At 48.0% G+C, this 25,354-nt stretch overlaps 1 protein-coding gene across 1 annotated transcript in view; it reads left to right on the plus strand.

Annotated features, from left to right (window-relative positions):
• LOC142570457 (cytochrome P450 3A24-like) overlaps nt 1-25,354 on the plus strand; it is a 99,722-nt gene that overhangs the window by 64,019 nt on the left and 10,349 nt on the right. The window contains exons 8-11 of the mRNA XM_075678845.1: nt 11,008-11,083; nt 13,547-13,622; nt 18,125-18,233; nt 24,066-24,154. Of these exons, the coding sequence (XP_075534960.1) occupies nt 11,008-11,083; nt 13,547-13,622; nt 18,125-18,233; nt 24,066-24,154 (350 nt within the window). The remainder of the gene's footprint in view (nt 1-11,007; nt 11,084-13,546; nt 13,623-18,124; nt 18,234-24,065; nt 24,155-25,354) is intronic.

Consider the following 25,354-nt stretch of genomic DNA (forward strand, 5'->3'; position numbering starts at 1 on the left):
ACCATATTAAATAAACACTCAATGAAAAACTCACAGCAAGAAGTTAATACTCTCAGAGCTAGAAGAGTATCTGCACCACGTGAGTTAGGGCGGACTACGAGTGTAGACGCGCGCAACAGTTCGACGTGGATGGGCGGAGGCAAATCGACGAAACAAGCGGTGTTCGTCTCACCAAAATGTCGACGGGGAGGACCCATGAAGGGGCGACCAGAGCGTAGCAGCTTCGGCTTAGAATGGGGACGCAGGCGGCTTGGCGGCACGTGCAGAAGGAGGCGGCATTCTGGCTATGCACCTGAGCGCAAACGCGGCCCAACTGCTCACGCTCAGCCTAGGGGCGCAAAATTCACAAGCCTCAGGCAACAGTCCGTGATCAGGTGGAGTTGCGACGCCCGGGAACAGGCTAGCAGGTGGCCCCGGTCTGGCAAAGTCCTGGAGGATCGGGTCTGGAACCAGACAGCCCGTCTTCAGCTCCCGGTGCGATTGTTGACCTTCTCCCTGCATCACTTCCTGAAACTCCCCCCTTCTGCCAGTGCGTCTCACTTTTTATGCCGCTCTGGCCCACTTTTTTCTGCCGGATTTGTGGCACTCGGACACTGCGTTCACCAGTGAGTGGCGCTGGTGAGAACTTTTATTTAACAGAGAGGGTAAAGCTCCTGGGCTCCACTAAACTAGGTATCGTCCTTAGTCCGGGACGTCATTGGTCGAAGCCACTGCTCGAGCTCGTTGGACCAGAGCTAGCCGCCTGGTTAGCTCAGATGGTGAAGCAGCTGCCCACAAAGGCGGTCGTTCCGTGTTCGAGTCCCGGACCAGGACGAATTTGTCTTCAAGTGCGAGGCTTTTCTTTTGAGGAACCCGCATGGGTTTCCTTTGTAGCAATTGCTACGAACGGGTGGATGTCTGATTTTCTCTTTATTAATTACTTCTCTCCAGCTTGCGGGTTTCCGCAGAGCTATTACATCAAACTCTTGCCTTTGCTTCGAGTTGTTGACTAAAGAGACTGCGCACCCTGCCATCTGCTAGCCGCCTGGTTAGCTTAGATGGTGGAACAGCTGCAACGAAAGGTGGTGGTCCCGGGTTCGAGTCCCGGACCAGGACGAATTTTTCTTCAACTGCGAGGCTTCTCTTTCGAGGAACCCGTATGGGTTTCCTTTGTAGCAATTGCTACGAACGGGTGGGTGCCTGATTTTCCTTTTATTAATTCCCTCCACTTCTCTGCACCTTGCGGGTTTCCGCAGAACTATTACGTCAAACTCGGAATGCAGGATAGCTTGTGATTCTGTCGACAGGCCTCATCCATGTGATATGTAGCTGGCAAATCACCACAGTGCTGGCATTGCCCATTTATTTTAGGATCGAAATGTTTAAGTATAGCTGGGCAGAGCAGCGCATTAGTTTGAAATCGCGGCAGGACGCGTTCTTCTGTTTTGTATTGGCCTTTCGCAAGAGAGGGATACACCCGGCGCTGCTCGCAGAAGTAATCCCGGATTGCACTGAACCGTAGTAGAGGGGTAGGACATTCAGGCGGCTTAGGGCAACGGGGAGGTTAACGGAGAATGAGTGCGCGGGCCGCTGCATGTGCAGCTTCATTACCTCGGAGGCCCTGATTGCCTGGAGTCCAGATTATTTGTTTTGGTCCGGGATACCCGTCCCTGATTCACAGTCTCAGAACTTTGTTGGCTAGCGGAGAGATTTCCCCTGCCAAGTAGCTTTCACGAGGCCCTTCGAGTGTCTGCGAGTATGCATGTATACCTTGGGTCTGCAGCCGCCAAGGCGACAGCGATCTCCTCTGCTTGGTTGGATTCGCGGCTCGAGGTGTGAGTCAATCCACCTGAGCTCCCTGATGTACAACTGCCGCCGGTGTAATATCCCGCGGTCGATGGTCCGGCTACATCAACATAGTAAACCCCAGAACAGGAGCCAAGTGTCTTTCTTGTGCTTTGGCAAGCACCTGTCTTCTTCCTTGATATGTTTCCTGCGTCATATTACGAGGGAGTGCGCAGGCGGTCCAGCAGGCGACGCCCCGGAGCGATCTGCATAAGCCGTGTGCATTGATTTGTCAGGTGCACCTCCCCCTGAGCTCCTGAATAGAGTTAAGGACCCCCAAGGCAGAGTGTTTCTGATTGAAAGTGCTGATGGGCAGGTCTAAGGCGCGTTTGGTTACTTTCCTGAGGATTGCATCAGCCCTGGGGCCCTATAACGTAAAACAATTCCAATATGTTTTTATTCCAATCTCCTGACGTCAAATTTGCGTAACCACCGACGCAAGCATCTAGCAGCCACCCGCAGGGTTGTCTGAACAGACCAATCAAACGCTCTCCTCGTTCATAGAAGGTCACTTTCTTTTGCTTGAAAAACGAATAACATTGCCTATACTGAGCGGCTTGTCTTATCTAATTGGCTGACAAGAGGCGAGGAGCACGCTTAAGTGCAGAGGGATTCGATGGGGCCGAACCAGTGCACTGAAAATCGATAACCGGATCAAGAGGGTGGTGCCGGCGTCATTGATTGGTCCGCTTTCCCTCACTTAGCTTGCGGTGGCTGGTCGAAAATCGCGGCGGCATGCAACGGAAGTTCAAGAATGACGCTGAAACGGATCCTTAGCTAAGAAGAGTTAGCAGAACGAGGTCGTAAACGTACCGAAAATGCTCGAAAACGTTCCACGACCACACAAAAAGTATTATTATACGCAAATAGACCCTTGCTCTCCGGCAGGTGCGAGTCGCCAGTGCCTGAGCGATCGGAGGCAGCCATCTTTTATTCCTTTCGGAACGGGGCAGCCTGTGGCTATTCAGCAGAAAATTCAGTTTTGTTCGGCATATTAATGCATCTTTAACGCGTACATGTCACTTTGACGCGGTGAGTATTTGCGGTTTTGTGACGTCGCGTGAGAGACAGGTGAAGTGGGTGCAGACCGAAAACTTTTGGCCAATAGCCGAGGGCTAATGGAAAAAAGCAGTCGAATCAGAAATAACTATTTTTCTTTTGTTCGGTCAAATCATGCATAATCAGCGTGTACACGTCAGATCAGATGGGGAGCTGTCACGGTTTTCGTGACGTCGCATGAGAAACAGGTGAAGTGGTGGTGGTCCAAAAAAGTTTTTGACCAATCGCGGAGTGCTGACTGCAGAATTAGAATAGAAAAGTTCAGAATAGTTTTACCTTATAGCGCCACTCTTCGTGTTTCGTTCTCCTCGTGTTTAATCAAATCAAATCATATATTATTCTCCAGCAAGTATCTGGATGGTCACCTGGGCTAAAAGCTGTGCGAACAGCTTGACGAAGGCCCAGGAAACCCTTACATGGCAGCAGCAGACCGAACGAAATAACAATAGCAATACAGAAGTAGTCATCAAATTAAATCAAGTACAGCAATCAAGTACAGGAATAACACAGAAGTTTTCTTAAACGACATATGAAGAAATACGGATTACATGTGCACAAAGTATGTTCGCAGTTGTTTTCGACTAAAACCAGCAGTATCTTTATGTTTATTGAGAAAAAATGGCAGATTGTGGGCTGAGGATTGCAGCTTGTAATCGGTTCTAAACTGTGGTCAGGACCAAGTGTCACTACAACGAGTGTTAACTATTGGTGTACGATATTCAAGGGAAGCAAGTTTTGTCAGGAAATTACTCATACCTGTGGAAGAAAAGTATATTATTTGTAACAAACGAAATTCATATATATTATCTACACGGATCAAATTGAATGATGCTACTGTGGGATTAACACTCGACGTTGGTTCAATGTTAACGATAAGGCGAATAATTTTCCTCTGCAATACAAGAAGCTTGTTCATATTTCTTTTAGTTGTTGCCCATACCAGTGTACAAAAGTTAATGTGAGAAAGAAATAGGGCGTAATAGTCTTAAATAAAGTCAGTCTTAAATATGGAAGTGAGTAAACAATCGTGCTAATTACGAAGGCATGGGCGAGGCGAAGCGCTTCCCTACCACGTAGCCTCCCGCGCTTGTTTTGGACTCGGCGGATCATCCGTCCTACCTGTTCCCCAACTTTGCGTAACTTGCACAACGTAGTTCCGTTTTTGGTCCTGTTATATATGAGAAGGCGCAAGATTCGGATCTCAGAGACCACCCGGCTGGAGCCCCCTGATAAAGTCTAGCCCAGGGTCGTCCTGTCTTTTAAGTTTGCACGGATATGTAGGAGTTCGGATTTAGCTGTAGCGCACTGCAATCCGCACTGAGTCGCATAGGCGTCCACGACGGAGGCGGCCTGCTGGAGACGGTCTTCTCTATCTCCTATACTGCCCTGATTTGTCCAATTTGTGATGTCATCGGCGTATAGTGCATGATGTAACGCCTCCCCCTGCGCGAAGGCCCGTGGGAGCTTCATCATGGCTATGTTAAATAGTAGCGGGGAGATGACCGCTCCTTACGGGGTCCCCCGCGTACCAATTTTAAATGGACCGCGTTCCTTATCGTGTATGCGGAGGATCGCCAGCCTATCTGAGAGGAAGCCTCTGATGTACTCAAAGGTTTTCCTACCTCAACGAGTGTCGCTTAAGTTGGTCAGAATGCTCTCACGCTTAACATTATCGAACGCACCTTTAAGGTCGAGCGTGTGGCCCCTGGGAGTTCCATGCGTTCTGGCGATGGAGTTACTCTCTTTTTATTTTATCATCTTGCGCCGCCAGTACTCGTGTTTGACGCTCTTCGACGTCGTCGTCTTTCACCTAGCACGGGATTCACCTCCACGCACGCACTCTTTGTGGTCCTCTTTTCATCTTCCAACCACGGCACTGTCTCGCGCACTGCACCACATCACAAACATTTATACCCGCCGTGGTTGCTCAGTGGCTATGGTGTTGGGCTGCTGAGCACGAGGTCGCGGGATCGAATCCCGGCCACGGCGGCCGCATTTCGATGGGGGCGAAATGCGAAAACACCCGTGTGCTTAGATTTAGGTGCACGTTAAAGAACCCCAGGTGGTCGAAATTTCCGGAGTCCTCCACTAGGGTGTGCCTCATAATCAGAAAGTGGCTTTGGCACGTAAAAACCCCAAATATTATTAATTATTATACAAACATTTACGGCTTTTTTTCAGCTTGTTCAGATGGTGACAATCTACACAGAACGTCCAGGTATTGTTCTCCTTTTAAAAGCGATGCTGTTTAAGCTGGTAGTTAGGCCGGCGAACGTGTGCAGCAAAACCTCGCCGCCATCGCTCGCCGCCATGGAAAACCTCGCCGCCATGCACGGTGACGCCATCGCCTCACCGCGCAGTATGGAGGCCGCGCATGCGCAGGTGCGGATGTAATGGTGTTTTTCACTGGTCGATTCGGAGCAAGATTTCTTGCTCCGGTGGCAACGAATCTGAATTTCACTGGTCTATCTGGAGCGGGTTCGCGCTTTCCGCTGGTCGTTTCGGATCAACTCGCTGCGCGCCGGATCGCTCTCACTTGCTCCGCCACTGAGGCGCGGATTCGGGCGGAAATAGCTCGCCTCACTTCCGTCTTCAAGCGAAATGGGTACACGGTTGGCACGCACAACATTGTGTTGCTTCACAATATGGCTGCGTTCGGTGCTGCTGCAGAGCTCGCGTTTAGCGATGAGAGCTCGTACGACAGCGATTACGAGGTGACGCAGGTGCCGTACGAAGTCTTCTATGCACGTTGTCCATGCACAATCCTTGCGGGCGCGACATGAAAATGACGGACTCTGCGACTGCCGCGGTCAAATTACGCACGGGGGGCTGCGGGGGACGGCGACTTTGGCTGCCGTGGAAGCGTACACAGCGGAAGTCAGGCATTGCTTCCGGAACCGATTTGTGTCACGTGTACGTAGACTTCCTGTGTGATCCCCCGCGGAGCGTTTTTGCGCTCCACTGGCCGATTCGGATTTGTGAAACGCGAGCGCTCGCTAGGATTTTAGCGGCCGCACCAGATCGACCAGTGAGAAACGCCATAAGCCGTAACGTCACTACGGGGGTATAAAGGCAGCTTCACTCTGCCGCCGCGCCAGCAGAACAGCCGGGTCTCCGACGAAGAGAGAGATGGGATGACAGAAGAATAGCGTCTCTCCCGAAGAAGAGGAAGCACGGCGCGGAAGTCGCCGTGTCGCTACTCGAGAACAGATGCGACGACTTCGGTCCAATTCCGAATATCCCGCCAGTCAGGCGGCGGCGAAACGTCAGCGACTTGGAGAAGATCCGGAGTTACGAGCTCGCGTTACCGAGAAAAAAGCGTGCGTGCAACCAAACGCGTCGACAAAACGATATGGGCATGGGCGTCACGGAGAACTTTCAGCCGCAAGTTCGCAAATCCATGCAAGCGCCAATGCGTTCTTCATGGTAGCAGGCCGGTATGTACATGACACCTCGGCTCTTTTCAGACATGTCTTGTCGGAAGAAACGACACATAAACTTAGCCGAACCAAGAATAACCTAGGTGGGGCCGCCAGCTGTTTGCGCAGTCTTCGCGCCACTAGTGCGAAGCTGCCCCATTCTTTATTTCTTTTTTGTCCAGGACGACGGGTGATGCTCACGGACTGCAGGAGGACTTGACCATGTCCACGGCGAGCATTTAATCCACATCTGTTTGTATAACCTGGCGTTCAGCTGTTGACACGCGATAAGGCCGTCTGTGGATAGGAGCAGCGTTGCCGGTATGGATCGAATGGGTGACAACGTTGGTTCAACCAAGCGGATGATTGCCAAAATCAGATCGTGGTAGGACACCAAGACGCGGCGGAGTGTGTCTGCATAGGCGGGACGTAGGCCAATAGCTACCATGTTAGCAAACAGGTCTTCACAAGAGCTGAGTGGAGTCAAAGATTCAGCAGAGTCAGACGGTAGATCAGGTGTTAACGCAGAAACTTCACAGTCATTCAATGGGTGCAACACGGCGACTGTTACACCTTAAGCAAGAACCTATGTAGACAACCAAAAGATCAGGAGGGAGAACCACGCACGATTGCTGATAACTGTGGCGCCAGCGCTGGGAAGGGCTATTTGTCGTGTAAGAAAAAGGTCATATAATTCGGCTACTACATATTGGCCATCGAGAAAAAGTGGGAAAGGAGACATGGGGACAGAGGTGGCAGCATCAGGTTGCAGCAGGAGAAATTCAATTCATCGAAGTACGTACTGGTCTGTGGCAGTGTCGGCAGAGTACTCCGGCAGCTCGAGGCGGAGAACACCTGTTGAACAATCAAATACTGCAGAATGAAATGTCAAGAAGTCTGTTCCAAGAATCACTTCGTGAGGATGCCTGACAAGAACAGTGATGAGGATGGATGTTGCGCTACCGGCAATGGTTACGCAGGCGGTACACATTCCTTTCACAGCTCTGGTGCTTGCGTTGGCTACTCGGAGGCCGGTGACTCGGCAGGCGTCAGAACTTTCTAGAGACGACTACAAAGGTCTGAGCGCATTACTGACACTTGAGCTCCGATATCAATGCAAGCTCTAAGAGGCACACAGTCAACAAAAACTCCGATTAGGTTCGGTCTGAGAGCAATAGTCAACAGAGGTTTTGCAGCGCAGATCTTCAATGCAGCCTCACCCCTGGGAGCTGCATTGCTTAGTTTCCCGAGAAGCGGCCAGAATAAGATGGGGACGGCGACCGTCGTGACGGATGCGAACAGGACTGGCGGCGTTGCGGTGAGGGCGAACGGCTGATAGTGTTCTTCCGTCTGGTAAGGTCGACATTGTAGGGCTCAGCGAGAGGGGACAGTGAAAGAGGTTCTCTTTTGAAGCGGCGGTCAGCGTATGGTCGAAGTGAAGAGGACCAGCGGCTGTGGCAGTGGCGGGAGATGTGGCCGACCTGAAAGCACACGAATTTAACACGTCTGTCGTCCGGTCTTCGCTACTCAGCTGGGTTCCTGTAACTTTCGGTTGAATTTGGTCTGGGTGCTACAGTAGCAGCAATGACAGGCGCGGTAGGGACAGAAAGCTGGCCAACGGTTAGCGGAATGTGTATATTTCCAATCTCTTGGCGGACAACGGCTTGAATGAGCAAGTTGGTTAAGCTGTCATGCGACTGTGGATCGTGAGTGCTCGGAGCCATGACCTCCAGCTTGTGACACATGATCTGCGTCAAACTCGGTGATGCTGGTTGTTGACGTAGCGTTGGTAGGTCGTCCCAGGAAGAGGTGGCACCCCTATCGAGAACCCGATCTAAGCTCTGTACAGTACGTTTGCTGTTAGCGTGGTAGAAGCACCGGCCCTCCGTTATGATGGACTCGACCATTGCACAGCTCTTGCAAAGGAGGAGGATAAATGCGTCGTGTGCGATGACCTTTAAAATGTGGCGCACTTTATCTGCCTCCAACATTTTTTTATTTGTTTCAAATACTGTTCGCCTCCTGGCCGTAACAGGGTGGGTACAGCAAGTTTGCACATAGCGTAAAAAATGTAAACACCTTACAAACGTAAATAGGACATGAAGCAATGAATGTTGGAAATACAAGGCAAAACAAATAACTAAGTACAAATTTAATATTTTGGCTAAGAAATACAAGTTTGTAACATTGTGACGGTGATATCGGAAGCGGCATAAAAGAAAGACTAAGATATGTATTCTAGAACAATGTGACCAACGTTTGCACGACACCACTAAGATTCAGTTTCATAAAAGGTTTTTCACGGGTTGCTCAAAGCTTTTAATGCTACTCGACAGCAAAACAGACGCCGGCAAACTGTTGTTCCATTCCTTAATCGTTCGCGGAAAAAATGAATAAGCGTACACGTCCAGACATGCTTTTGGAATTGAGAACATGCAATGATTGCTTGACCTGACGTTTCTAGCCTGTCTGGGAGCAAGATAGGGAGTGGTTTCAATATTGAAGTGGTCTTTTGATAACAAAAAAAAAATTAAGTCTAGCCAACTTCCGCCGTTGAGCCAGTGGAGGCAAATCAAGCAACCGAAGCATTTCAGAAACAGAGTCGGTACGATAATACCGGGAAAGAATGAACCTTGCGGATTTTTTCTGTATCTTCTCAATGCGATTTATTAAGCCTGATTGAAACGGATCCCAAATGACACTGGCATACTCTAACGTCGGTCTAATGTAAATTAATTATGCAACTAGCTTGGCGGGTGTGGTTGCTAGCTTCAATTTTCGGCGAAGGAACCGTAACTATTTTTTTTTTTTTGCAGCTCCACAAATTCTGTCTACGTGTGATTTCCAACTTAAGTCTTTCCAAATTGTTAAACCTAGGTATTTTACCTTTGAGCTTCAGTTAAAATTGTTGAATTCATCTCATAATTACACTCAATAACATTTTTTGTTTTGTTTGTAACTCTGGGCATGACTCATTTAGATTCGCTAATTTTCATTCTACTTCTTGCGGCCCAGACTTCTACAGCTTTAAGGGCTTGACTAAGTGACGCCTGATCGTTTTGGTTATTGATTTCACGATATAATAAACAGTCGTCTGCAAATAACCCGATGGTTATGTCGTTACTTATGTGATGAGCCATATTATTTATGTAAACTAGAAAAAGAAGTGGTCCTAAAACGAATCCCTGTGGAACGCCTGAGGTTATTTTTAATTGGTTAGATTTGTTACCATTTATTTCAACGTATTGTGTCCGACCTGTAAGATATGAGCGGATCCACATAACAACATCATAATTTATATTCATTTCAATAAGTTTGTTAATTAATTCGTTATGTACAACCAGATAGAAAGCCTTCCAGTAATCTAACAATATAGCGTCGACCTGCTTCCTGTCGTTCAAGGCAGCTGAAAAATCGTTCTGTTCTGCTTTTCGCCAAAACGCCAGAGCGTGCTGAATGTGCGAGACGTACGATTCCGTGGACATCTGGGTTCGAGACGCGAGCTGTTTCTGGGCTGGTAACTGGCCTTCAATAGGCTTCCCAAAAAGATCGCGTAGGTTCTCTTTGCAACTCTCTCTCAATGCGTAAGGTCATATTCTTGCATCTCAAATCATAGCTTTGTGGTTCCTCGCAAGAAAAATGAAACATTCGCCACCATAAGTGTGGAATCCCACCTGTCGTGGCTGCTAACGCGTTTGTACCACGTCAACCGTTCTTCGACGTCGACGTCGGCGTTGCCAGTGAAGGTTCCCGGGTCAAGTGGGTAGGAGTGAACAACTTGCGGTGCTGTCTGAGCTAGTGGGATAGCGTCGTTAGCCGTGGCAGCAGAACAGACGTCATGACCACTGCATGCGAAGGTCCAGATCTGCATTGTGGCTAGTTTACCACGCAGCTTCACCAGATATTATAGGGAAGAATATTTACACAGGATAATATACAGGGAGGACATATATACCGCTGATCGATGCCAGCGTCAGATCATTTTCCTCTTTTCTTAACAACGACTTTTAATAGCGGCAAAAACTACTAGCTAGAAATATATTTGTGTCGAACCAGCGTTGTGCATGCATTCTAGTAGGTTGCATTTAGCGATAAACTGCGAGCTTCAATGTACTGATTAGATGTCCTCTGATGACACTTAGAACCGCTAAGCTGGCTTAGAACTCTCCAGCACGTCTGACGTTACTTGCTGGCTGCCTGTGCACTCTTTCTTCGTGTTTTTATGAAGCAGTTATTCGAAGCACTGCATATATAATCCGATTTTCACAATACATCGCTAAGGCGATGTATTGTGACTAGTGATAGTCACAATAGGCTAGTGATATATCAATCACAATATTGGCTAGTGATATAGAAATTTATTAAACGTGTCGTTGCATGTTCGGTAATATTTTTTTCAATTTAAGAAAAAAAATGGAAAGGGTCGGTATGTACAAAAGCGGATTGAGGAAGGCATACGCGTTGAAAAATCCTGCAAAATCCGAAAGTGCAATGCGAATGGAGTCGTAGGCTCAGAGCAACCAATGTTTCTTTGCTGAATGTAGTGTACGAGTTGCAGCTACATATTCGTGTTATATGAGGCGAGTAAAAATTTCGCGAAGCATTGTCTCCGCATCAGGGCCCTTATACTAATCTATACGATGCGGCTTGCGGAGAATTCATCTTGGCTTCCGCTCATCATACACCTTTATTAATTTCCTTGCAGCGCGAAAAGGCCGACGTGTTGCAACTGCTGCTAAATAAGGAGAGCAGGGGGCAGCTATCCCTACACGAAGACCACGGTGAGCGACACGCTGTCAATCCGTCTTGCCCAAGTCGCACTGTTTTTTCTCTGATATTTCGTTTATTTTTTCCAGCACATGGTAGCCAACCGGAAATGTCCTATATGACATAACCAGTTCGTTTACCGCATAAGTATCCACTGCTGTACATAAGTGGTGGGGATGGCAGGATAAAAGCTGCATTAACGGCAGCCTGACATCCCCTGGTCAACCTCCCTGTCTTTCGTTTTGCCTCGCTTTTTGCTATATGGGAAATAGGTGAGCAGCACGATGCATTTTCCCTGAGACGATGTTCGTTGACACACTGCTTCATTCATTACATTTAGTGACGAGTATTTTCTCGTCTGAGTGGATGTATGGCGTTCGGCTCCTAAGCGTAACTGCCGATGTTAACGGTGCCGCCGAGGTAGCCCAACGTTAACACGGGGGAGTCCGTCCCTACGTGCCGCTATGGAGGAGGGGATAGTCCCTACGCGGCGAAGCCGGATTACAGGAGACGCGCTATGCGGGAAAAACATATCAGGGGACGCGCGAGAGTCGCGCATCCCCACAAACTGTACGGTGCCAAAGGTCGATGCGTAGCAGTGACGTCTGGAAAAACCTCGTTCGGGCCATGCCAGAAATCGAGACAACTAGCTGAGGTCGCAGCGAGCGATGCCAAAAAAAAAAGCTACCGCACGACAGTGAAAGCGGTCACCGCGAAGAAGTATCTAAGGGTTTTAGACACGCTAAAGTTTACGCGTATGTGGAATGCTTGAACGGATCTAGAACGTTTTTTGTCCTACATAATATGTTCGTAATCCGCTTGTAGCATGTCCCACACTTGTGATGCATCGGTTGCGCCACAAATGTGGCACACACGGCAACAGACTATATGCTTCTTATACTTCGGACCGACATATAATTCCTTAAAAGAACTGCGTGCTATTTGCACGGCAATAATGCAGTCCTGCCTACAGTACTAGCTGCTGATTGGCATGGGGCGCCACAACCAATGTAAACCTAACCTTGATACCAACAGAAAAGAAATACATAAGCACACCTAATAAGTTAGTTTACCTGAAAAACACGACACCATTTAAACACAGCCGCCACATTCTTACCATGGGAGAACTTAATTGGTTTCATCTTGCCACTTACACTTACAAAGAAAAAAAAATAAAGGTATGGAATGACTTGTAAAAAAAATGCTTGGCAATCGATAGTATCGAAACGAGAATAAACGAAAGATCAGGCCAGATGGTGATACGGCAATGTTTCAGTAATTCGGAAATCCGTGGTGTTGTTCCTGTAACATTCTGGTGACAGCGGTCTCAAGTTGCTCCAAAGCAAGCTGACGGATCACCTGTGAGTGGGCGTACGGAATAAGCTCATCAACACAAAGGCGTCGAGGCGCGCCAATTTCAAGAGAACCAGGTGCTCAAGCAAGCCTTCCATCAGGCGAGCAGCCTGCTGCTGCAAAACACTTTCACAAAGGGACAAATGAACAACTTCACTCTTGTGACGAGAGCAAACTGGGCATGTCTGTCCTGCTTTGCGCTCTATATTCAGAAAGCGTCTGCGTCAACACCGGCCGTGAGAACGGGCAGGCCGAGTGGAACGACGCCAGGTGAAGCTTAACGCCGAAGAAATGGAACCGACTGTCACCAGCATGCAGATCATAATCCACGTGGCGATTACGCGTGATTCACGCTAAATGCCAGCTCGTCATCGGAAAGCCAGACCCCTCAATTTTATTTCAACCAGCGACGTCTCGTTTAAGCCTCTATTGTCGGCTTGTACGCAAACGCCGTTTATCATACCGCATAAATAACTGCAAAGCTCACTGCGCCTCCTACTAACTCATCGGGTCGTCCTTTCTAGTCCGCGCATATTGGTTAAGCGGATGCACACAACGGACCGACCTCGGCGGACGAACTTGGCGTTGCTGATCTGCCGCCCCATCACGCCGCATACGAGAGCGCCGTGGACAAGCTGCTGGCGGCGCGATTCGTTGCTGCCCAGCCACGTGACGCTTGTCTGCGTGCTGAAACAGCGATCTACTCGTCGAGTCAATCCAGCTTAACGAGAGAAAAGTACCCTGTGGTCCCATCAATTGCATACGATGCTTTCAATGACGACTTACGGGTGCCTCACAAAATCTAGGATAAAATATATGTTTGTAAGGTTGACGTACTATAATTGAGGAATTACAAATCGAGTATATAACAACAACAACAATACCGACAATACATAAATACCAAAAAGTTCTGAATAATAGTGCCTTATAGCCTTATTCTGTACTGAACATTTTCTGCTCTGTTAGACGCAACAAACTTCTCGCGCTTGGTGCCTCAGCTCACATGTGCTGCTTGTGCTCCCTCTTACATTTTATACAACAAAATTATACGCTCTAACTACCAACAAAGCGTTAATGTGTGCAGTACCGTTTTTTCTTTTTCTTTTTTATCTGCAACAAAACAGGCTTTGACGGACAAACAAAGCTAGCGCTAACCAAGGACGAAGTCGTGGCGAACTCTGCATTTTACCTCATTGCTGGGTACGTATTAAACAGTCAACACATACTTGAATTTAAGGATGCTAAGAACTTCTTAACTGCATGCAATCTACCTATGTTCATTCTCAACTTTATTGCTATTGTTAGAAAACATTAGCTCGGACGCGTACTTTCTCTGTATGGACAAGAAGTTATCCGTAGCGTAGCGTTCTGTGCAGAAACAATTCTTAAGGCTTACCATGCTCCTCGCAATGTAAGCATTCTTATAGCACAGTATATCTTTAAGTGTACTTAATCAAAACCCAATCAGCCATGATAAGAAAAACGAGAGTTAGAGATGATCGAGTTCAATGCCTTGTGCGTGTGTGTGAGTGTGTAAGAGAGAGAGAAATGCGTTGGACCTAGAAGAGACGCTGACAACCTTGCAGAGTAAACAACCAGGAGAGGCTTGTTGCGACTTTGAGGTGGTCCCGTAGCGCTCGTCACCCGTTTCGTGACAGAGCGTTACCAGCTCTCTAGTCGGTAGCGAAGACTCCGAGTCAGGCGTCGGTGAGAATAACAAAAGGGACTTTATACACTATATACCGGTCATTATACAGGACAAGATCGGATCGGCGCGGGGGCCGAGAGCTAACAGCAAACGCGACTGTTCCCGCACGGCGACGTCCGGCGAGACTCCAACGCGTAACACATCTCACTCCACTCGAGAGCAGCACTCGGTTCACGGTGGTTCGGTCGATCCGGTACTCCAGGCGGCAGCGTTGGGGCTTATAAAGCCCCGAGAAACGATTGTCACTCAAACGGCCCAATACAAAGCCAGCACTCGACGGTCGTCCGAGAGGTCCAACCAGCGACCGCGCTGGCCACCCGCTTCAAGTTTGCCGCGCGCGGTAACTTCCAGGGGAAAGGAAATACGGCGCCGCGCTGTCTAGCACTTCGTGGCACGTTCGGACATGTCGCTCGCCGATGCTCCTCCACAGAACGCCGCTGCCTGGCGGCGCAGCATCTTCACTTGTCAAGGGAGCGTTAGGGCGCTGTGCCTTTCGGCGCAGCCCCGGGTTTGTCCAAAGGGCGTTCGCAGGATAAATTCTGCATCTTGTAGATTAGGAATACGGGCTGTTTGTACGGGCACAGCAGCATCACCGCCATCAGATAAGGCGCCGGGAAAACGAGCTGCCTCCACGTGGCTCGGATGCCAGGCGCGCACGTTCGTCACGCTCGTCCAAATTCACTTCCAGTTTCCGGACGCCAGGTAACTTCAGGTGCCCAGGTCCCACTCGCCGGGACAGGAGCTCGGGTCACAGCGTTGTCGCCAAGGCGCCTCGACCAGCTCCGCTAGGGTCGTCCCGATGCCCTTGCTTCTCGCCACTGGTCATGGTTGGTCGTTCTGCAGCTTGCAAGATCGCGAGTGGAGCGCCACCGCTGAAAACTGGCTCGCAAAGAGGATACAGCGTGAATTGCAGAACATGGGTGAAATGCGCCCGCGCAATGGCGCGTCGAATTCCACAAATCCCCACAACTTTGAACTATAAGTACGTGAACTGATGTGGCTGCCTCGTTGGAATTCCCTGCAGCACCACATATGTTCCCACCCTTGTATCAAAACAAGGCTCGATATTAATTTCGTCAAGCATCAACGTCAAGGTGTGTTCATGTGGCTGCAGGTGTTTAAATCTCTGGGAAGCATACTGAAGGAAAGTTGCCTCGCAAGAATCACTTTCGCGGCACATTTGAACAGATGAGCACACTTTCCTGATAGTGCTCGGATGGGGCAAGGTTAGTGTACTTGTCCCTCTCAAAAACTTATAGGCATGCAGCGATATTGTGTGGAAAATGCATAGAAACACCATTACTTGTGTGCTGTACTGAATACGCTCGGCAGAAAGCAGTAGTAGATGTTCCTTTATAAACTTTGCAGCCCCTTTCGTGTCTTGATTAGTGCTTCCTTCCAATATGTCTAGAAGAGAATGTATTGTAAGCGACAGGTGGCGCTCCTCTACAGTGCTCCTCAGACAGCAACTACAGCGCTCCTCAGGAAGCATGCACAGGTGGTCCAAAACTTCCTACAAGGAGCTTACTTTGCGAACTGAGTCCGGTACAACAGCATTGCCAAGGTTATTGATCGCGGAGCCTTGATAGCAGGCAGACATTTGAAGGTTTTCGAGCACCGTTAATGACGCTTTCAACCAAGGTTAACGATCGGCGGTGATGTTCAGAAACATTGTGCACTTTTCATTATGGATCACAGTCCACTTCACCGACACTGATGTCACTTGCAAGCGCGCCTTGAGTTCTTCGAGGGACGTAAAATGGTCTCTCTCCTGCTCCGCTTCATGCGAAGCCAGTGACTTTTCGACAGCAAGGGCCAGTTGGGAAGCTTCTAGTTGGCTCCTCTTGGCATCAGGTGCTTCTTTCGTGCTGTTGTCTAGTGCTGAAAGCTACGAAGAACAGCTGGAAAAAACTCTAGGCACAGATCCACGGGGCAACCGCGGTACTGGCAGTGCAACTGTAAGAACATTTCCTGCTCTTGGATCCGTATATGAAGTCGTGCTCTCGATGCATGAAGCGTGGAAATGATCCCCGCAAACCTGCAGCAACGTACAAACGTCTCGTAAACGCCTGAGAAGCCACTTATTAAAATAACGTAATGCTCTCCCCTTTCTGTAAGCGTGTTTACAGTCCGTGTGGGCACAATAAGTCTATCTGGGCTTCGGAAGTATCACAGTAAAAGTACTTAACAAGTACGAGCAACTAGGAGCACGCAACAGGACCGTCAAGAATTCTTACCTTAGTGTACGAAATGGGCGCGAAGTCCTTCCTAGGAATGGCGCGTAGCCACTTCTTGACTGTGTCGTCATCTTTAGGGAAAGAAAACACTTCTGTCCTCTTCCCCGTATCGTAGTTGCCGGTGCACCCCGGCACGCAACACTTATTTGCCATTTTAGCACCTACTGCACATCGTGCACGGGAACAAAATTGCTGCAAAACAACAAATGGAAACGATAAGCGCGACCCCACCGCCCCAACCAACCGGTCCGCGCGCTTCCAGGAGCGTGAAAGAACGAGGCTAAATTCATGTCGCTGACTCTGCGGCTTCTAGAAGTGTCAGCCTGCCGCATATGACGTCAAAATTTCGGGCGCAGGCCTGAAATATGTTCAGGGGATAATGGCCCAGCAGGCCAGTGGAAACGCCACTGTGCGTGTGCGGTAGGCTGATGCGGCCAGCGTTTTCAGGGAGTGAGCCGCCGACTTGCTGGTCTCGTCTCTCCAGCAGAGCGCGCGCAGCGGATCAGCGTTTTCGCAAAACAAACATGGCGACCACCCACACGAACAGCGGCATGTCATTGACGCCGTCTTCGAACACAGCGCTGGCTCGTCTGCAGGCGAAAAAAGCTTCAGAAGTGTTTCATCACTGAAGGGTACCTCTGTATCCTCCGAAAGGTCTCAGCAGCGAGGCCGCTTATCGACGATTTCAAGTGGAATAACGCGATCGAGAAGCTGAAGCGAGCATCTGTTCACAGTAAGTCGAACCTTGTTCGACAGGTCGCGCAGCAAAGCGCTCCGCTCGACCGAGCGAGCGATCGCTCAGCTATAACTCTCTCTATTATCTGAACGCTATGTAAATAATGGTGCCTATCAGTAGGCTTCAGGTTTGCAGCAGTCGCTAGTTTTGCCGGCGAAACTGACAGAATGGCGTCCATAAAGTTTACTGTTTTTAGAACAGTTCTATTAATGTAAGTTCTTAAAATATGTTACAAAAGTTGCAAGCCCTGTCTGTCTATGCTGCCAAATTTTGAAAATATCGTCGATAAAGCTCTTACAGTATAGCGGTTTCAGAGACTGGCTACCCAAATACTCATTTTGAAGAACATTCATAGAGAAAAGTACAAAATTAGACCCTGTGTCTGTTCCTATTAAGGTATCACTGACCTGGTCATATTGTTCGTCGTGAAGATGAATGTTATTTCCCTTTAAATTTAGTTTCAAAAACGCAGCTTTGCTCACAGACATGTGAGTGCAGTATTGGTCATAGGGATGAACAGTTGAACGCCTACCATCATCATGAGGGACATTCCTGTAAACGGCTACGACGGCCGTCCCGTTCACTTGCGCAACCCTAGTGGTCGTGACCCGCCGGTTATAATACTGGGGCTGAAAATGCGATCTCGCTGGTTTGATCGCTGAATCTTTCACCAGTGTCACGTCTTGACCAAAGTATGTGGAACGAACCTATGCAAGAACCCAGTGCAGCGGTGCTTGCTAACAAACTTTATCTTCGCTTGACGTTTACTGTGCTGCTATAATTTGTCATTTCCTTTCTCCAGATTAATAGTTCATGGCTAGCAATGCATATTGCTTTGTGCTCCTCCCACTAAGGGAGAGTCCCTGTTTGTTTCTTTTTTTGCTTCCACCGAGACTGCTATATATGAACAGAAAAGTTCGTCTTTCCTTCGTGCGTAATGGCAAAGCTGTGAATACGGTAGTGGCAACGACACAATGCGTGCAAATATTTGGGCGCTGATGTCATTCACTGATGCGCGCAGTATGGAAGCTACCCCCAACACAATGGGCATGACTCTGCACATCGTTGCACGGCACCCAGAGGTCCAGGACAAACTCCGTGCGGAGGTACTGCGTATCCTCAAGAGAGATGTGAGTGAAAGCGTTATTGCTCATGCCACTGTTTGAAATCGCGTGGTTGCGTGCGCGTAGGGGTCATAACCTAGAAATGAAAACTCGCGCAAGTCTGCGCAACTTTCAGAAAACAAATCGTAGGCAGTGAGGCTTCTTCTTAACCCGATCGTTGCGGGTGTCCTTACTGACTCAGCCATTGTGAAGCACCGCAGCAGGAAGCGAGGGCTTCTCCGACTCTGCTGTATTCTTTACCCTCCCTTACGTCAACGCAGATGCGTCTCCAATATTTGGGCTATGTCAGCCGAGAAGCTGGCGCTTCGAAGGGGCCAAAAAACAACACATGGCATAAATGAGAGGACAACGGGACAGAGCGCCAAGTTGGCATTGATTCATTATACCTCATGTGTGCTGTGTGTTGTTTTCATGGCGCCTTAAAAATAGGTATAATGAATCGATACCAACTTGCTCAGCAAAAAGTCCTCTCAGCGCTTCGAGCCTTGGTTGAAGCGCTAGCTTCTCTTGATCAGTGTCAGAGAAGGTTCACGTGCGGCGCCTAGCTTTCGCTAATTAATTGGTGTTGTCCTGAACGAGGATAAACTAACAACGATGCCCTCTTCCTTCACGCAATATCGCGCCAGCAGGTGTTCCCTTGAGCCCGCTCTGCTACGTCGAGGCTCGAGCCAGTAAGCGCGAGCCAGCGTCACGAGAGTGTGAGGCGCGCTCGTGACGTGGTGTCGCAGCTAGTGGCAAGTTTCGTTGCTGCAGATGCCACCGGTTTTTTCGCTCACTGGGCCGTTTGACGCTTTCGCCTCAAAAAGTACATCCGTCTGGAAATCGAACCCACGCTTTCTGCGTGTGAGTTAGAGACGTTGGAACGTGTGAGGTATAGAGGTAGACGTGTGAGGTAGCCTTTGGTGTAGGTACTCCTTCATCAAAGACCAACTCTTTGTTACTTTCATGGTATTTATTTCAGGCGCGCATGACTTCTGTGGGAAACAAACACCTAAACGAGCTAAGAAGTATCTTCTAGCTGCACAGTGAAGAATAACGCAGTTCGGCAGCTTTCTGACGAACGTTATGACACGTTGTAAATCACGTTCAATTTCCTTCGCAACACTCTTGTTTTTTGTTCTTTTTTTGTCTCAGCATGTTAGGATGTCGTGCTGCTATCATTCTGGGCAAATTATATACAAAACTTGGCTCTCTGACAAATGTGGAACCTGTGGTTACCGCTGAAAGCAGATTCCTCTTCAAAACTGCTGGTGAATGTTGTGGTGACCAAGGAGGCTGGTGTTGACATTAGCAGGCATGCTCGCCTCTTCTGCAGCATGTACACGCTGCAGTTTACTCCCTACAATGATGTGCAGTGCAAGATGAGTGTAATACAGCGCTGGTACCATTCATGTTCCTGCTGCCAAAGACGACGTCGCTGCTCCTACTCTCATGTGAGAACCCCACCGTGTACCATCAGCTGCCCCACTGCCAGAGCGGTAGCAGTCGATCCACCTTGTCAGGGCACCATTGCTTTGAAATATAGATTTATTTACATTTGTGCACTTATGTTTGAGGCCGCAGAAATTACTATGCATATGCATGCTATTAAAAATAAGCTTAATGCAGCGGCATGTTTCAAGCATTCGCGATGACGCAATGTGAGTAGCCAATCAAATAGCTTGCTCGACTGACGTCACGCGCACTCACTTAGTAGTAGGCAAGGCGGCGGCTGAAAACTTAGGGGATCTGCGTCGCTGCGATTGGTAGCGATTTAGATTTTTAAAACCTTAAAATTAATTCAGTTATCAGAAGAGCCTACCATAACGTCATCCTACTATCGTGAGTAATATGAGCGAGAACGCAGGAGCGCGTGTCAGGTAGCCTCGAACCCTGCTATGGGCGATACGCGGCGTCCGCCGTCGGAAACGGCGACGCTGTTCTAATAATCGTTGGCACTCCCATCTTGCGTCTCTTTATACAAAGTGCGGAACTTCGCATCGCCAGCGCACATTGATAACGCTGCTTGATATTGCGGTCACTGGTAATTTTGTGCACCTAAGCGTGGGCAATAGTAGCACTGCTTTAATGTGTAAGCATTCTATAGAGCTGTTTCCCTGGGAAATGTGTTCGTCTGCCTGTAACGCGTGACGCGATGCGCTCCATAAGGTGTACATGAGGCCCTATGGGGGTATGTATGAAAAAATGTATGAAAAATGTATGAAACGCAGCAAAGGGGGCCCACGAGCTCCGCTACATATATAAAAAAGCAGGAAAGAAAAAAAAAAGACTCGCTGTAAGTCACTTCTGCACATAGCCGTCTTATCGGCTGTAGCCAGTCAAATGCCGTAAGCTGCCGTGTTAAACAAACGCAGGCGCGGAGGGAGTGGCAACAGCTAACAGAAGAGCGCCCCCTTTCCCCTCTGTTTTGGACAACGCCATCCACGTATCGCTCTGACTCGGTTTCAAGGCTATTTGCCACGCGTTCGCGTGTTCCCGCTCATATTGCGCACGATAGTACGTTTATGCACAATTGACAAATCCTTTCAGTGTCTATTTAAGTGTAGTATCGTGCCTGCAGGTATAATTGGGCTCAAACCATGAGCGAAGTGGGCAAAAGAAAGTAGCGGTAATTCCGCCCATTTGCGGCGTCTCACACGGGTTGAAGTCCTGGGTCTCCTGCAATCACAATAGAAATAGTAAGGAAGGCCATACCGAAGCCGGATGCACAAGGAAGCTGTAACCACTGGAAGACACCCACGCAATTTCTCTAAGGCAGTCCTGCACTCCGTACACGATGCAGAGGTTCACACTTTTGTAAGACTAATATCTCACTACACCTTCCCGAACATATTTAAAAAATGAAAAATAAAGAAAATTGCGCAGCTTAGATATTGTATTTCAACCGCAAATAATTCTGTTCTTGCATTTCTTGTTTTCTTTTAATAAAGGTTACTTGCCTTTCTTGCGTCCCCCTTTTTTCTTTTTCTTTTGTGACGATTGATTCAGTCGGTTGTGTAGTCTTTATATATGTAGACGCTTTCCTTAAAAAAAAGTTGCAGTTTCTCCATAAAGGCGACGCATTGATTGCGATAGCAAATTATTAAACAAATAACCCCCGCCGTGGGGGTCATTGCCCCCTGCTCTTTCTTGGAAGCGAAGCGGCTGCAGCGGCTGCCAGAGTGGGGCGCCACCACTGCCACTCGACAAACCTGTTTTTACTTTTGAATAAAGCCAGTCTACTCTGCGTTCTCAAGCTGTCAAAATGCGTATTCCTTACCACCGTCAAACCGAGCTCCTAACAGATTTAATACCCCTGTCAAGCGGGCAAGTTAAGTGCACTTCCGGAGAGTGCACTCGGTTTTAAGTGCACTTTCCCAAATCTAAACGTCGCAAGGGGAGTGTACTCGCAGAAGAGCGCACTCTGGGCAGAGTGCGTTCACGGAACGCACTTTGCTGGTCGAAAGCATAGCCTCGCCGCCAGCGGTTTCAACGATGCAAAATGTAATGCATAGAAAAAGGATACAGAAGTTCATTCTAGTTGTTAAACACCTTTTAACAAAATAATCAGAACAGAACTCGCTGATATTCTGTTCTAACCGGATGAAATGCCGCCTCGTCGCACGCCACCATCTTGTTCTGGATTGACTAGACATTCGTCTTGCCGAGCCTTGACTTGTAACACTATTATGATAAAAATATTTTCGTTTTTTGTTGAGTAAATATAGATTAAGATTGTTTTTTATTTATAATACAACTAAAGCAATCGCTTTTTAGAAGGTTTTCTTATTTTAACTTACATCTTCAAGAAACATGATTTTAGACTGTCGCCTTTTTTTCTTTTTTTTTTTAGTGCGAGTGCGCTTTGTTTTCCCGTTTAGCACCGCGTAGCCTAAAGTGTCACTCAAGGTCCCGAAGTTTACTCCTGTAAACGCACTTAACTTGCCCGCTTGACAGTGGTACTACAGTTGTAAACATTCGTTTACTAACTAAATTCACAAGTAGGTTGTCAGGCGTGCACAGGCAAACACGAAAATACCTCACCGCAGACACTCGCTGTGAGAAGGCTGGCGTGATGAAGAACGTAAGCAGCGGCCAGCGAATTCCCCTTCGTGCCGCCTCTCGCTTCAACTCGAACTACACTACATCTCCCAAGTCCTTTGCAGCACTGCAGAAGCTGTTTGACTTCTTAGCCTATAGGAAAGCCGAATGGCCCTCGAGATTTGCTCATCCGCGCTGCGTTCCCTGCTCACTGCCACGGCTATCCGCGGTATACGACCTACATGCGCAAAGATTCTAGCCTGTCAAGTGTCTGCTGAATTGTGTCGTGCACCAAACGAAAAGACACGTCTCTAATCTCGCCAATAATCAGTGAGTTCCCCCCGGATCTGGATTCCGCAGCGCAGGGATATTATCTGTGCACGCCTCGTACATTCGGCCGTGCCACAGAGTGCCTGTGAGATGGAGTATAGACGCACGAGAACACAGCGCACACGAAGCCATCAGCTATGTCGGGTCCGCTAGCCTTCGAAGTGACAGCGGAACACCGAGATATCACGCGCACGGCCGCGCTCAGCCGTGCCTTGAGTGGATCTTATTAAACTTTTGCGCGCAAAAAGACAGGACGTCGAACGAAGAAGGGACACACACTTGCGCATGTTGTGTGTCCCTTCTTCGTTCGACGTCCTGTCTTTGTGCGCGCAAAAGTTTAATAAGAACCATGTACAACCAACTCGCCCAAAACGTAACGCCCTTGAGTGGAAGCGGAGAAGCACTCTATCCTGACCTGCCGCCAACCCCCCCCCCCCTTTTACCGTGGTGCACGTGACAATGCGCCACCGCTCTAAGCCACCATTCTTTTAGGCTAGCCCTCACATGCTTTCCCTCGCACCTATATTGCACAGGGCGCGGCCGTGATATTATCGGACTTGGTCTTGCTACGGAACGTCAGTGCGATGCTGAGGCTGACGGCGGTAATTCGGCCGCAGTATCCATTAATTGCGGTCGCAATAAAATACAGTTGTACGTGCAGTGTTCGTGTATCCTTGCGCTTTTCGAATTTTTTTATCTGAAAGTGAATTAATGTGAGCCCTTATGAACCGTTCAATGTTCTGTTTTGCTGCAGTGACTCTAGACTATACCATGTGGGCAGAGGTCTTCTGCAAGTGCAGCGGGGTTTTGATGATGCAATGCAAGTTTATTTCCCTTCGTGGTTCAGTTTTAACTTCACAGAGAGCGGACGCCGAGAAAAAAAAATGCTTTCCGTAGCTTCAGGAACGCCTTGCGCCCGTAGGTCGCACGTCATTCGGAGGAGTGTACGCACAAAATGGAGAACTGCAACACTAGCCAATTTTTCTAATGCAACCATTTAATGTTCACTGAAACCGGCTTATTTTCATCAATTAGAAACACAAGCAATGTAAATACATCATAAAGCACTTATATAACATAGACACTACTACTGAAACATACTAGTATCAGTAGGCCAATAATGCAATAATTTGTATAAATAAAGAAATTTCATTTAAAACAATGATGTACTAAAACAGGTCAGACAAGTAATTATTAAACATTTTCAAGCATGTAAAGGTGGCCAATCGGCATGCCCTTTGGGATTTGTGCAACAGAAATGTTGCTTTCATTAAGACTCTTAAGCTATTTAGGTAAAACATATAATGGCGACTGTTGGCGATATGTAGCGCGGCACACGATATCGCCCATGTGTCCTGCATACAATGCCTATAGAGAACTCCCACAAACACAGTGTTCGTCATTTTGGAACCATATATTTATCCCTGCGTCAAATAGAACGGCGAAATGGGCTTATATACCTAATTCACGCACTTCTATATATTTCAGGGCACGTTTACGCAAAGAAACGTCTCGGAAATGCGTTACCTAGACATGGTTCTGAAAGAAAGCATGCGATTCTACCCTGGAGTAGTGGGGTGAGTGTTTTCTTTAAACACACGTCACTGTAATGCGCCGACTTCATGGTCACGAACAACGTGCACATGATAGCTAGTACTTATTTTCAAACGTAAGAAAACACCATAGTTCGTCGAGACCGAAGCAGACGTGATGTCATTATATCACGCCTTGTTGAACACCCGTTGGAATTTCTATGTAGAAGGGCGATAACGTATACGCCCCGATAGTATCCACGTCAGTTTATATCCAAGTGATTAATAAAGTCCCAAAACTTTGCACGTTTGTAAAATCGCCTTCATAACAACACAAAAAGTGAGGTAGGTCAGATCGTGTAGTGCTGTATAGGTGATTGGTACAGGGGTGATATAGTAGAGAGACTGTTTATAATAATGGATACCTTATCTTGTAAGGCAATGAAATTTCAATTCATGTAATCTGTGCAATGTCATGTACTGTATATGCACATGCCACTGCAACGGAGAGCCGTGGTATATGCCCTAAAATTTCGTGTTTCTAACCCTTCTAAACGTGATATTAACAAATTGTTCTTTTCATTCATTGAATTCTGTTTTTGAGTGCAAAAATGATGTAACTGGCCTCGGTTGCATGTGATGAAAGTTTGTTCGACTGTAGCCACCCTGACAGCCTTTGTAGTGGGCTACTTTCTTAGAGAAGGTTTTTTTTTTTTTTTTTGCTTGCCGTCCCAAAAATGTGTGTGTCGTTCTCGTCACGCACGTTGGAAGGCAGTCAAGAGGCTCGGCGCCAAGGAACCTATTTACATGCGTAAATACATCTAAAAGCGACAAATGATCTCACAAACGCTGGACCCATCTGAATGAGATTTGTTGCATTTAAGAGAATTAAAGGCGACATATTTCAATCTAAGAATTATAGGCGCTCAGTCAGCGCAGCGTATCCACTTGGAACGAATTCTCTGGACAGCACCAGTTCCGAGATATTAGTTTTCAAAGTGTCCGACGAAATGTATTGGCGTTCCAGTTACTTGTTAAAGAAACTGCTGTTGTATGCATTGAAGCAGGAAAGTAACTGGAACACCAATTCATTTCGACGAACACTTAGAAAATTAATATCTCGGAACTGGTGCTGCCCACAGAATTCGTTACAACTGGATACGCACAAGTAATTTCCCCTATGTTCTCCTTGGTGTCTCTGCTGGTTGGCTTCTTATGGTATCATTAATAAAGATCGGGCCCCTC

The sequence above is a fragment of the Dermacentor variabilis genome, chromosome 1 (genome assembly GCF_050947875.1).
Source record: "Dermacentor variabilis isolate Ectoservices chromosome 1, ASM5094787v1, whole genome shotgun sequence".
NCBI lineage: Eukaryota > Metazoa > Arthropoda > Arachnida > Ixodida > Ixodidae > Dermacentor > Dermacentor variabilis.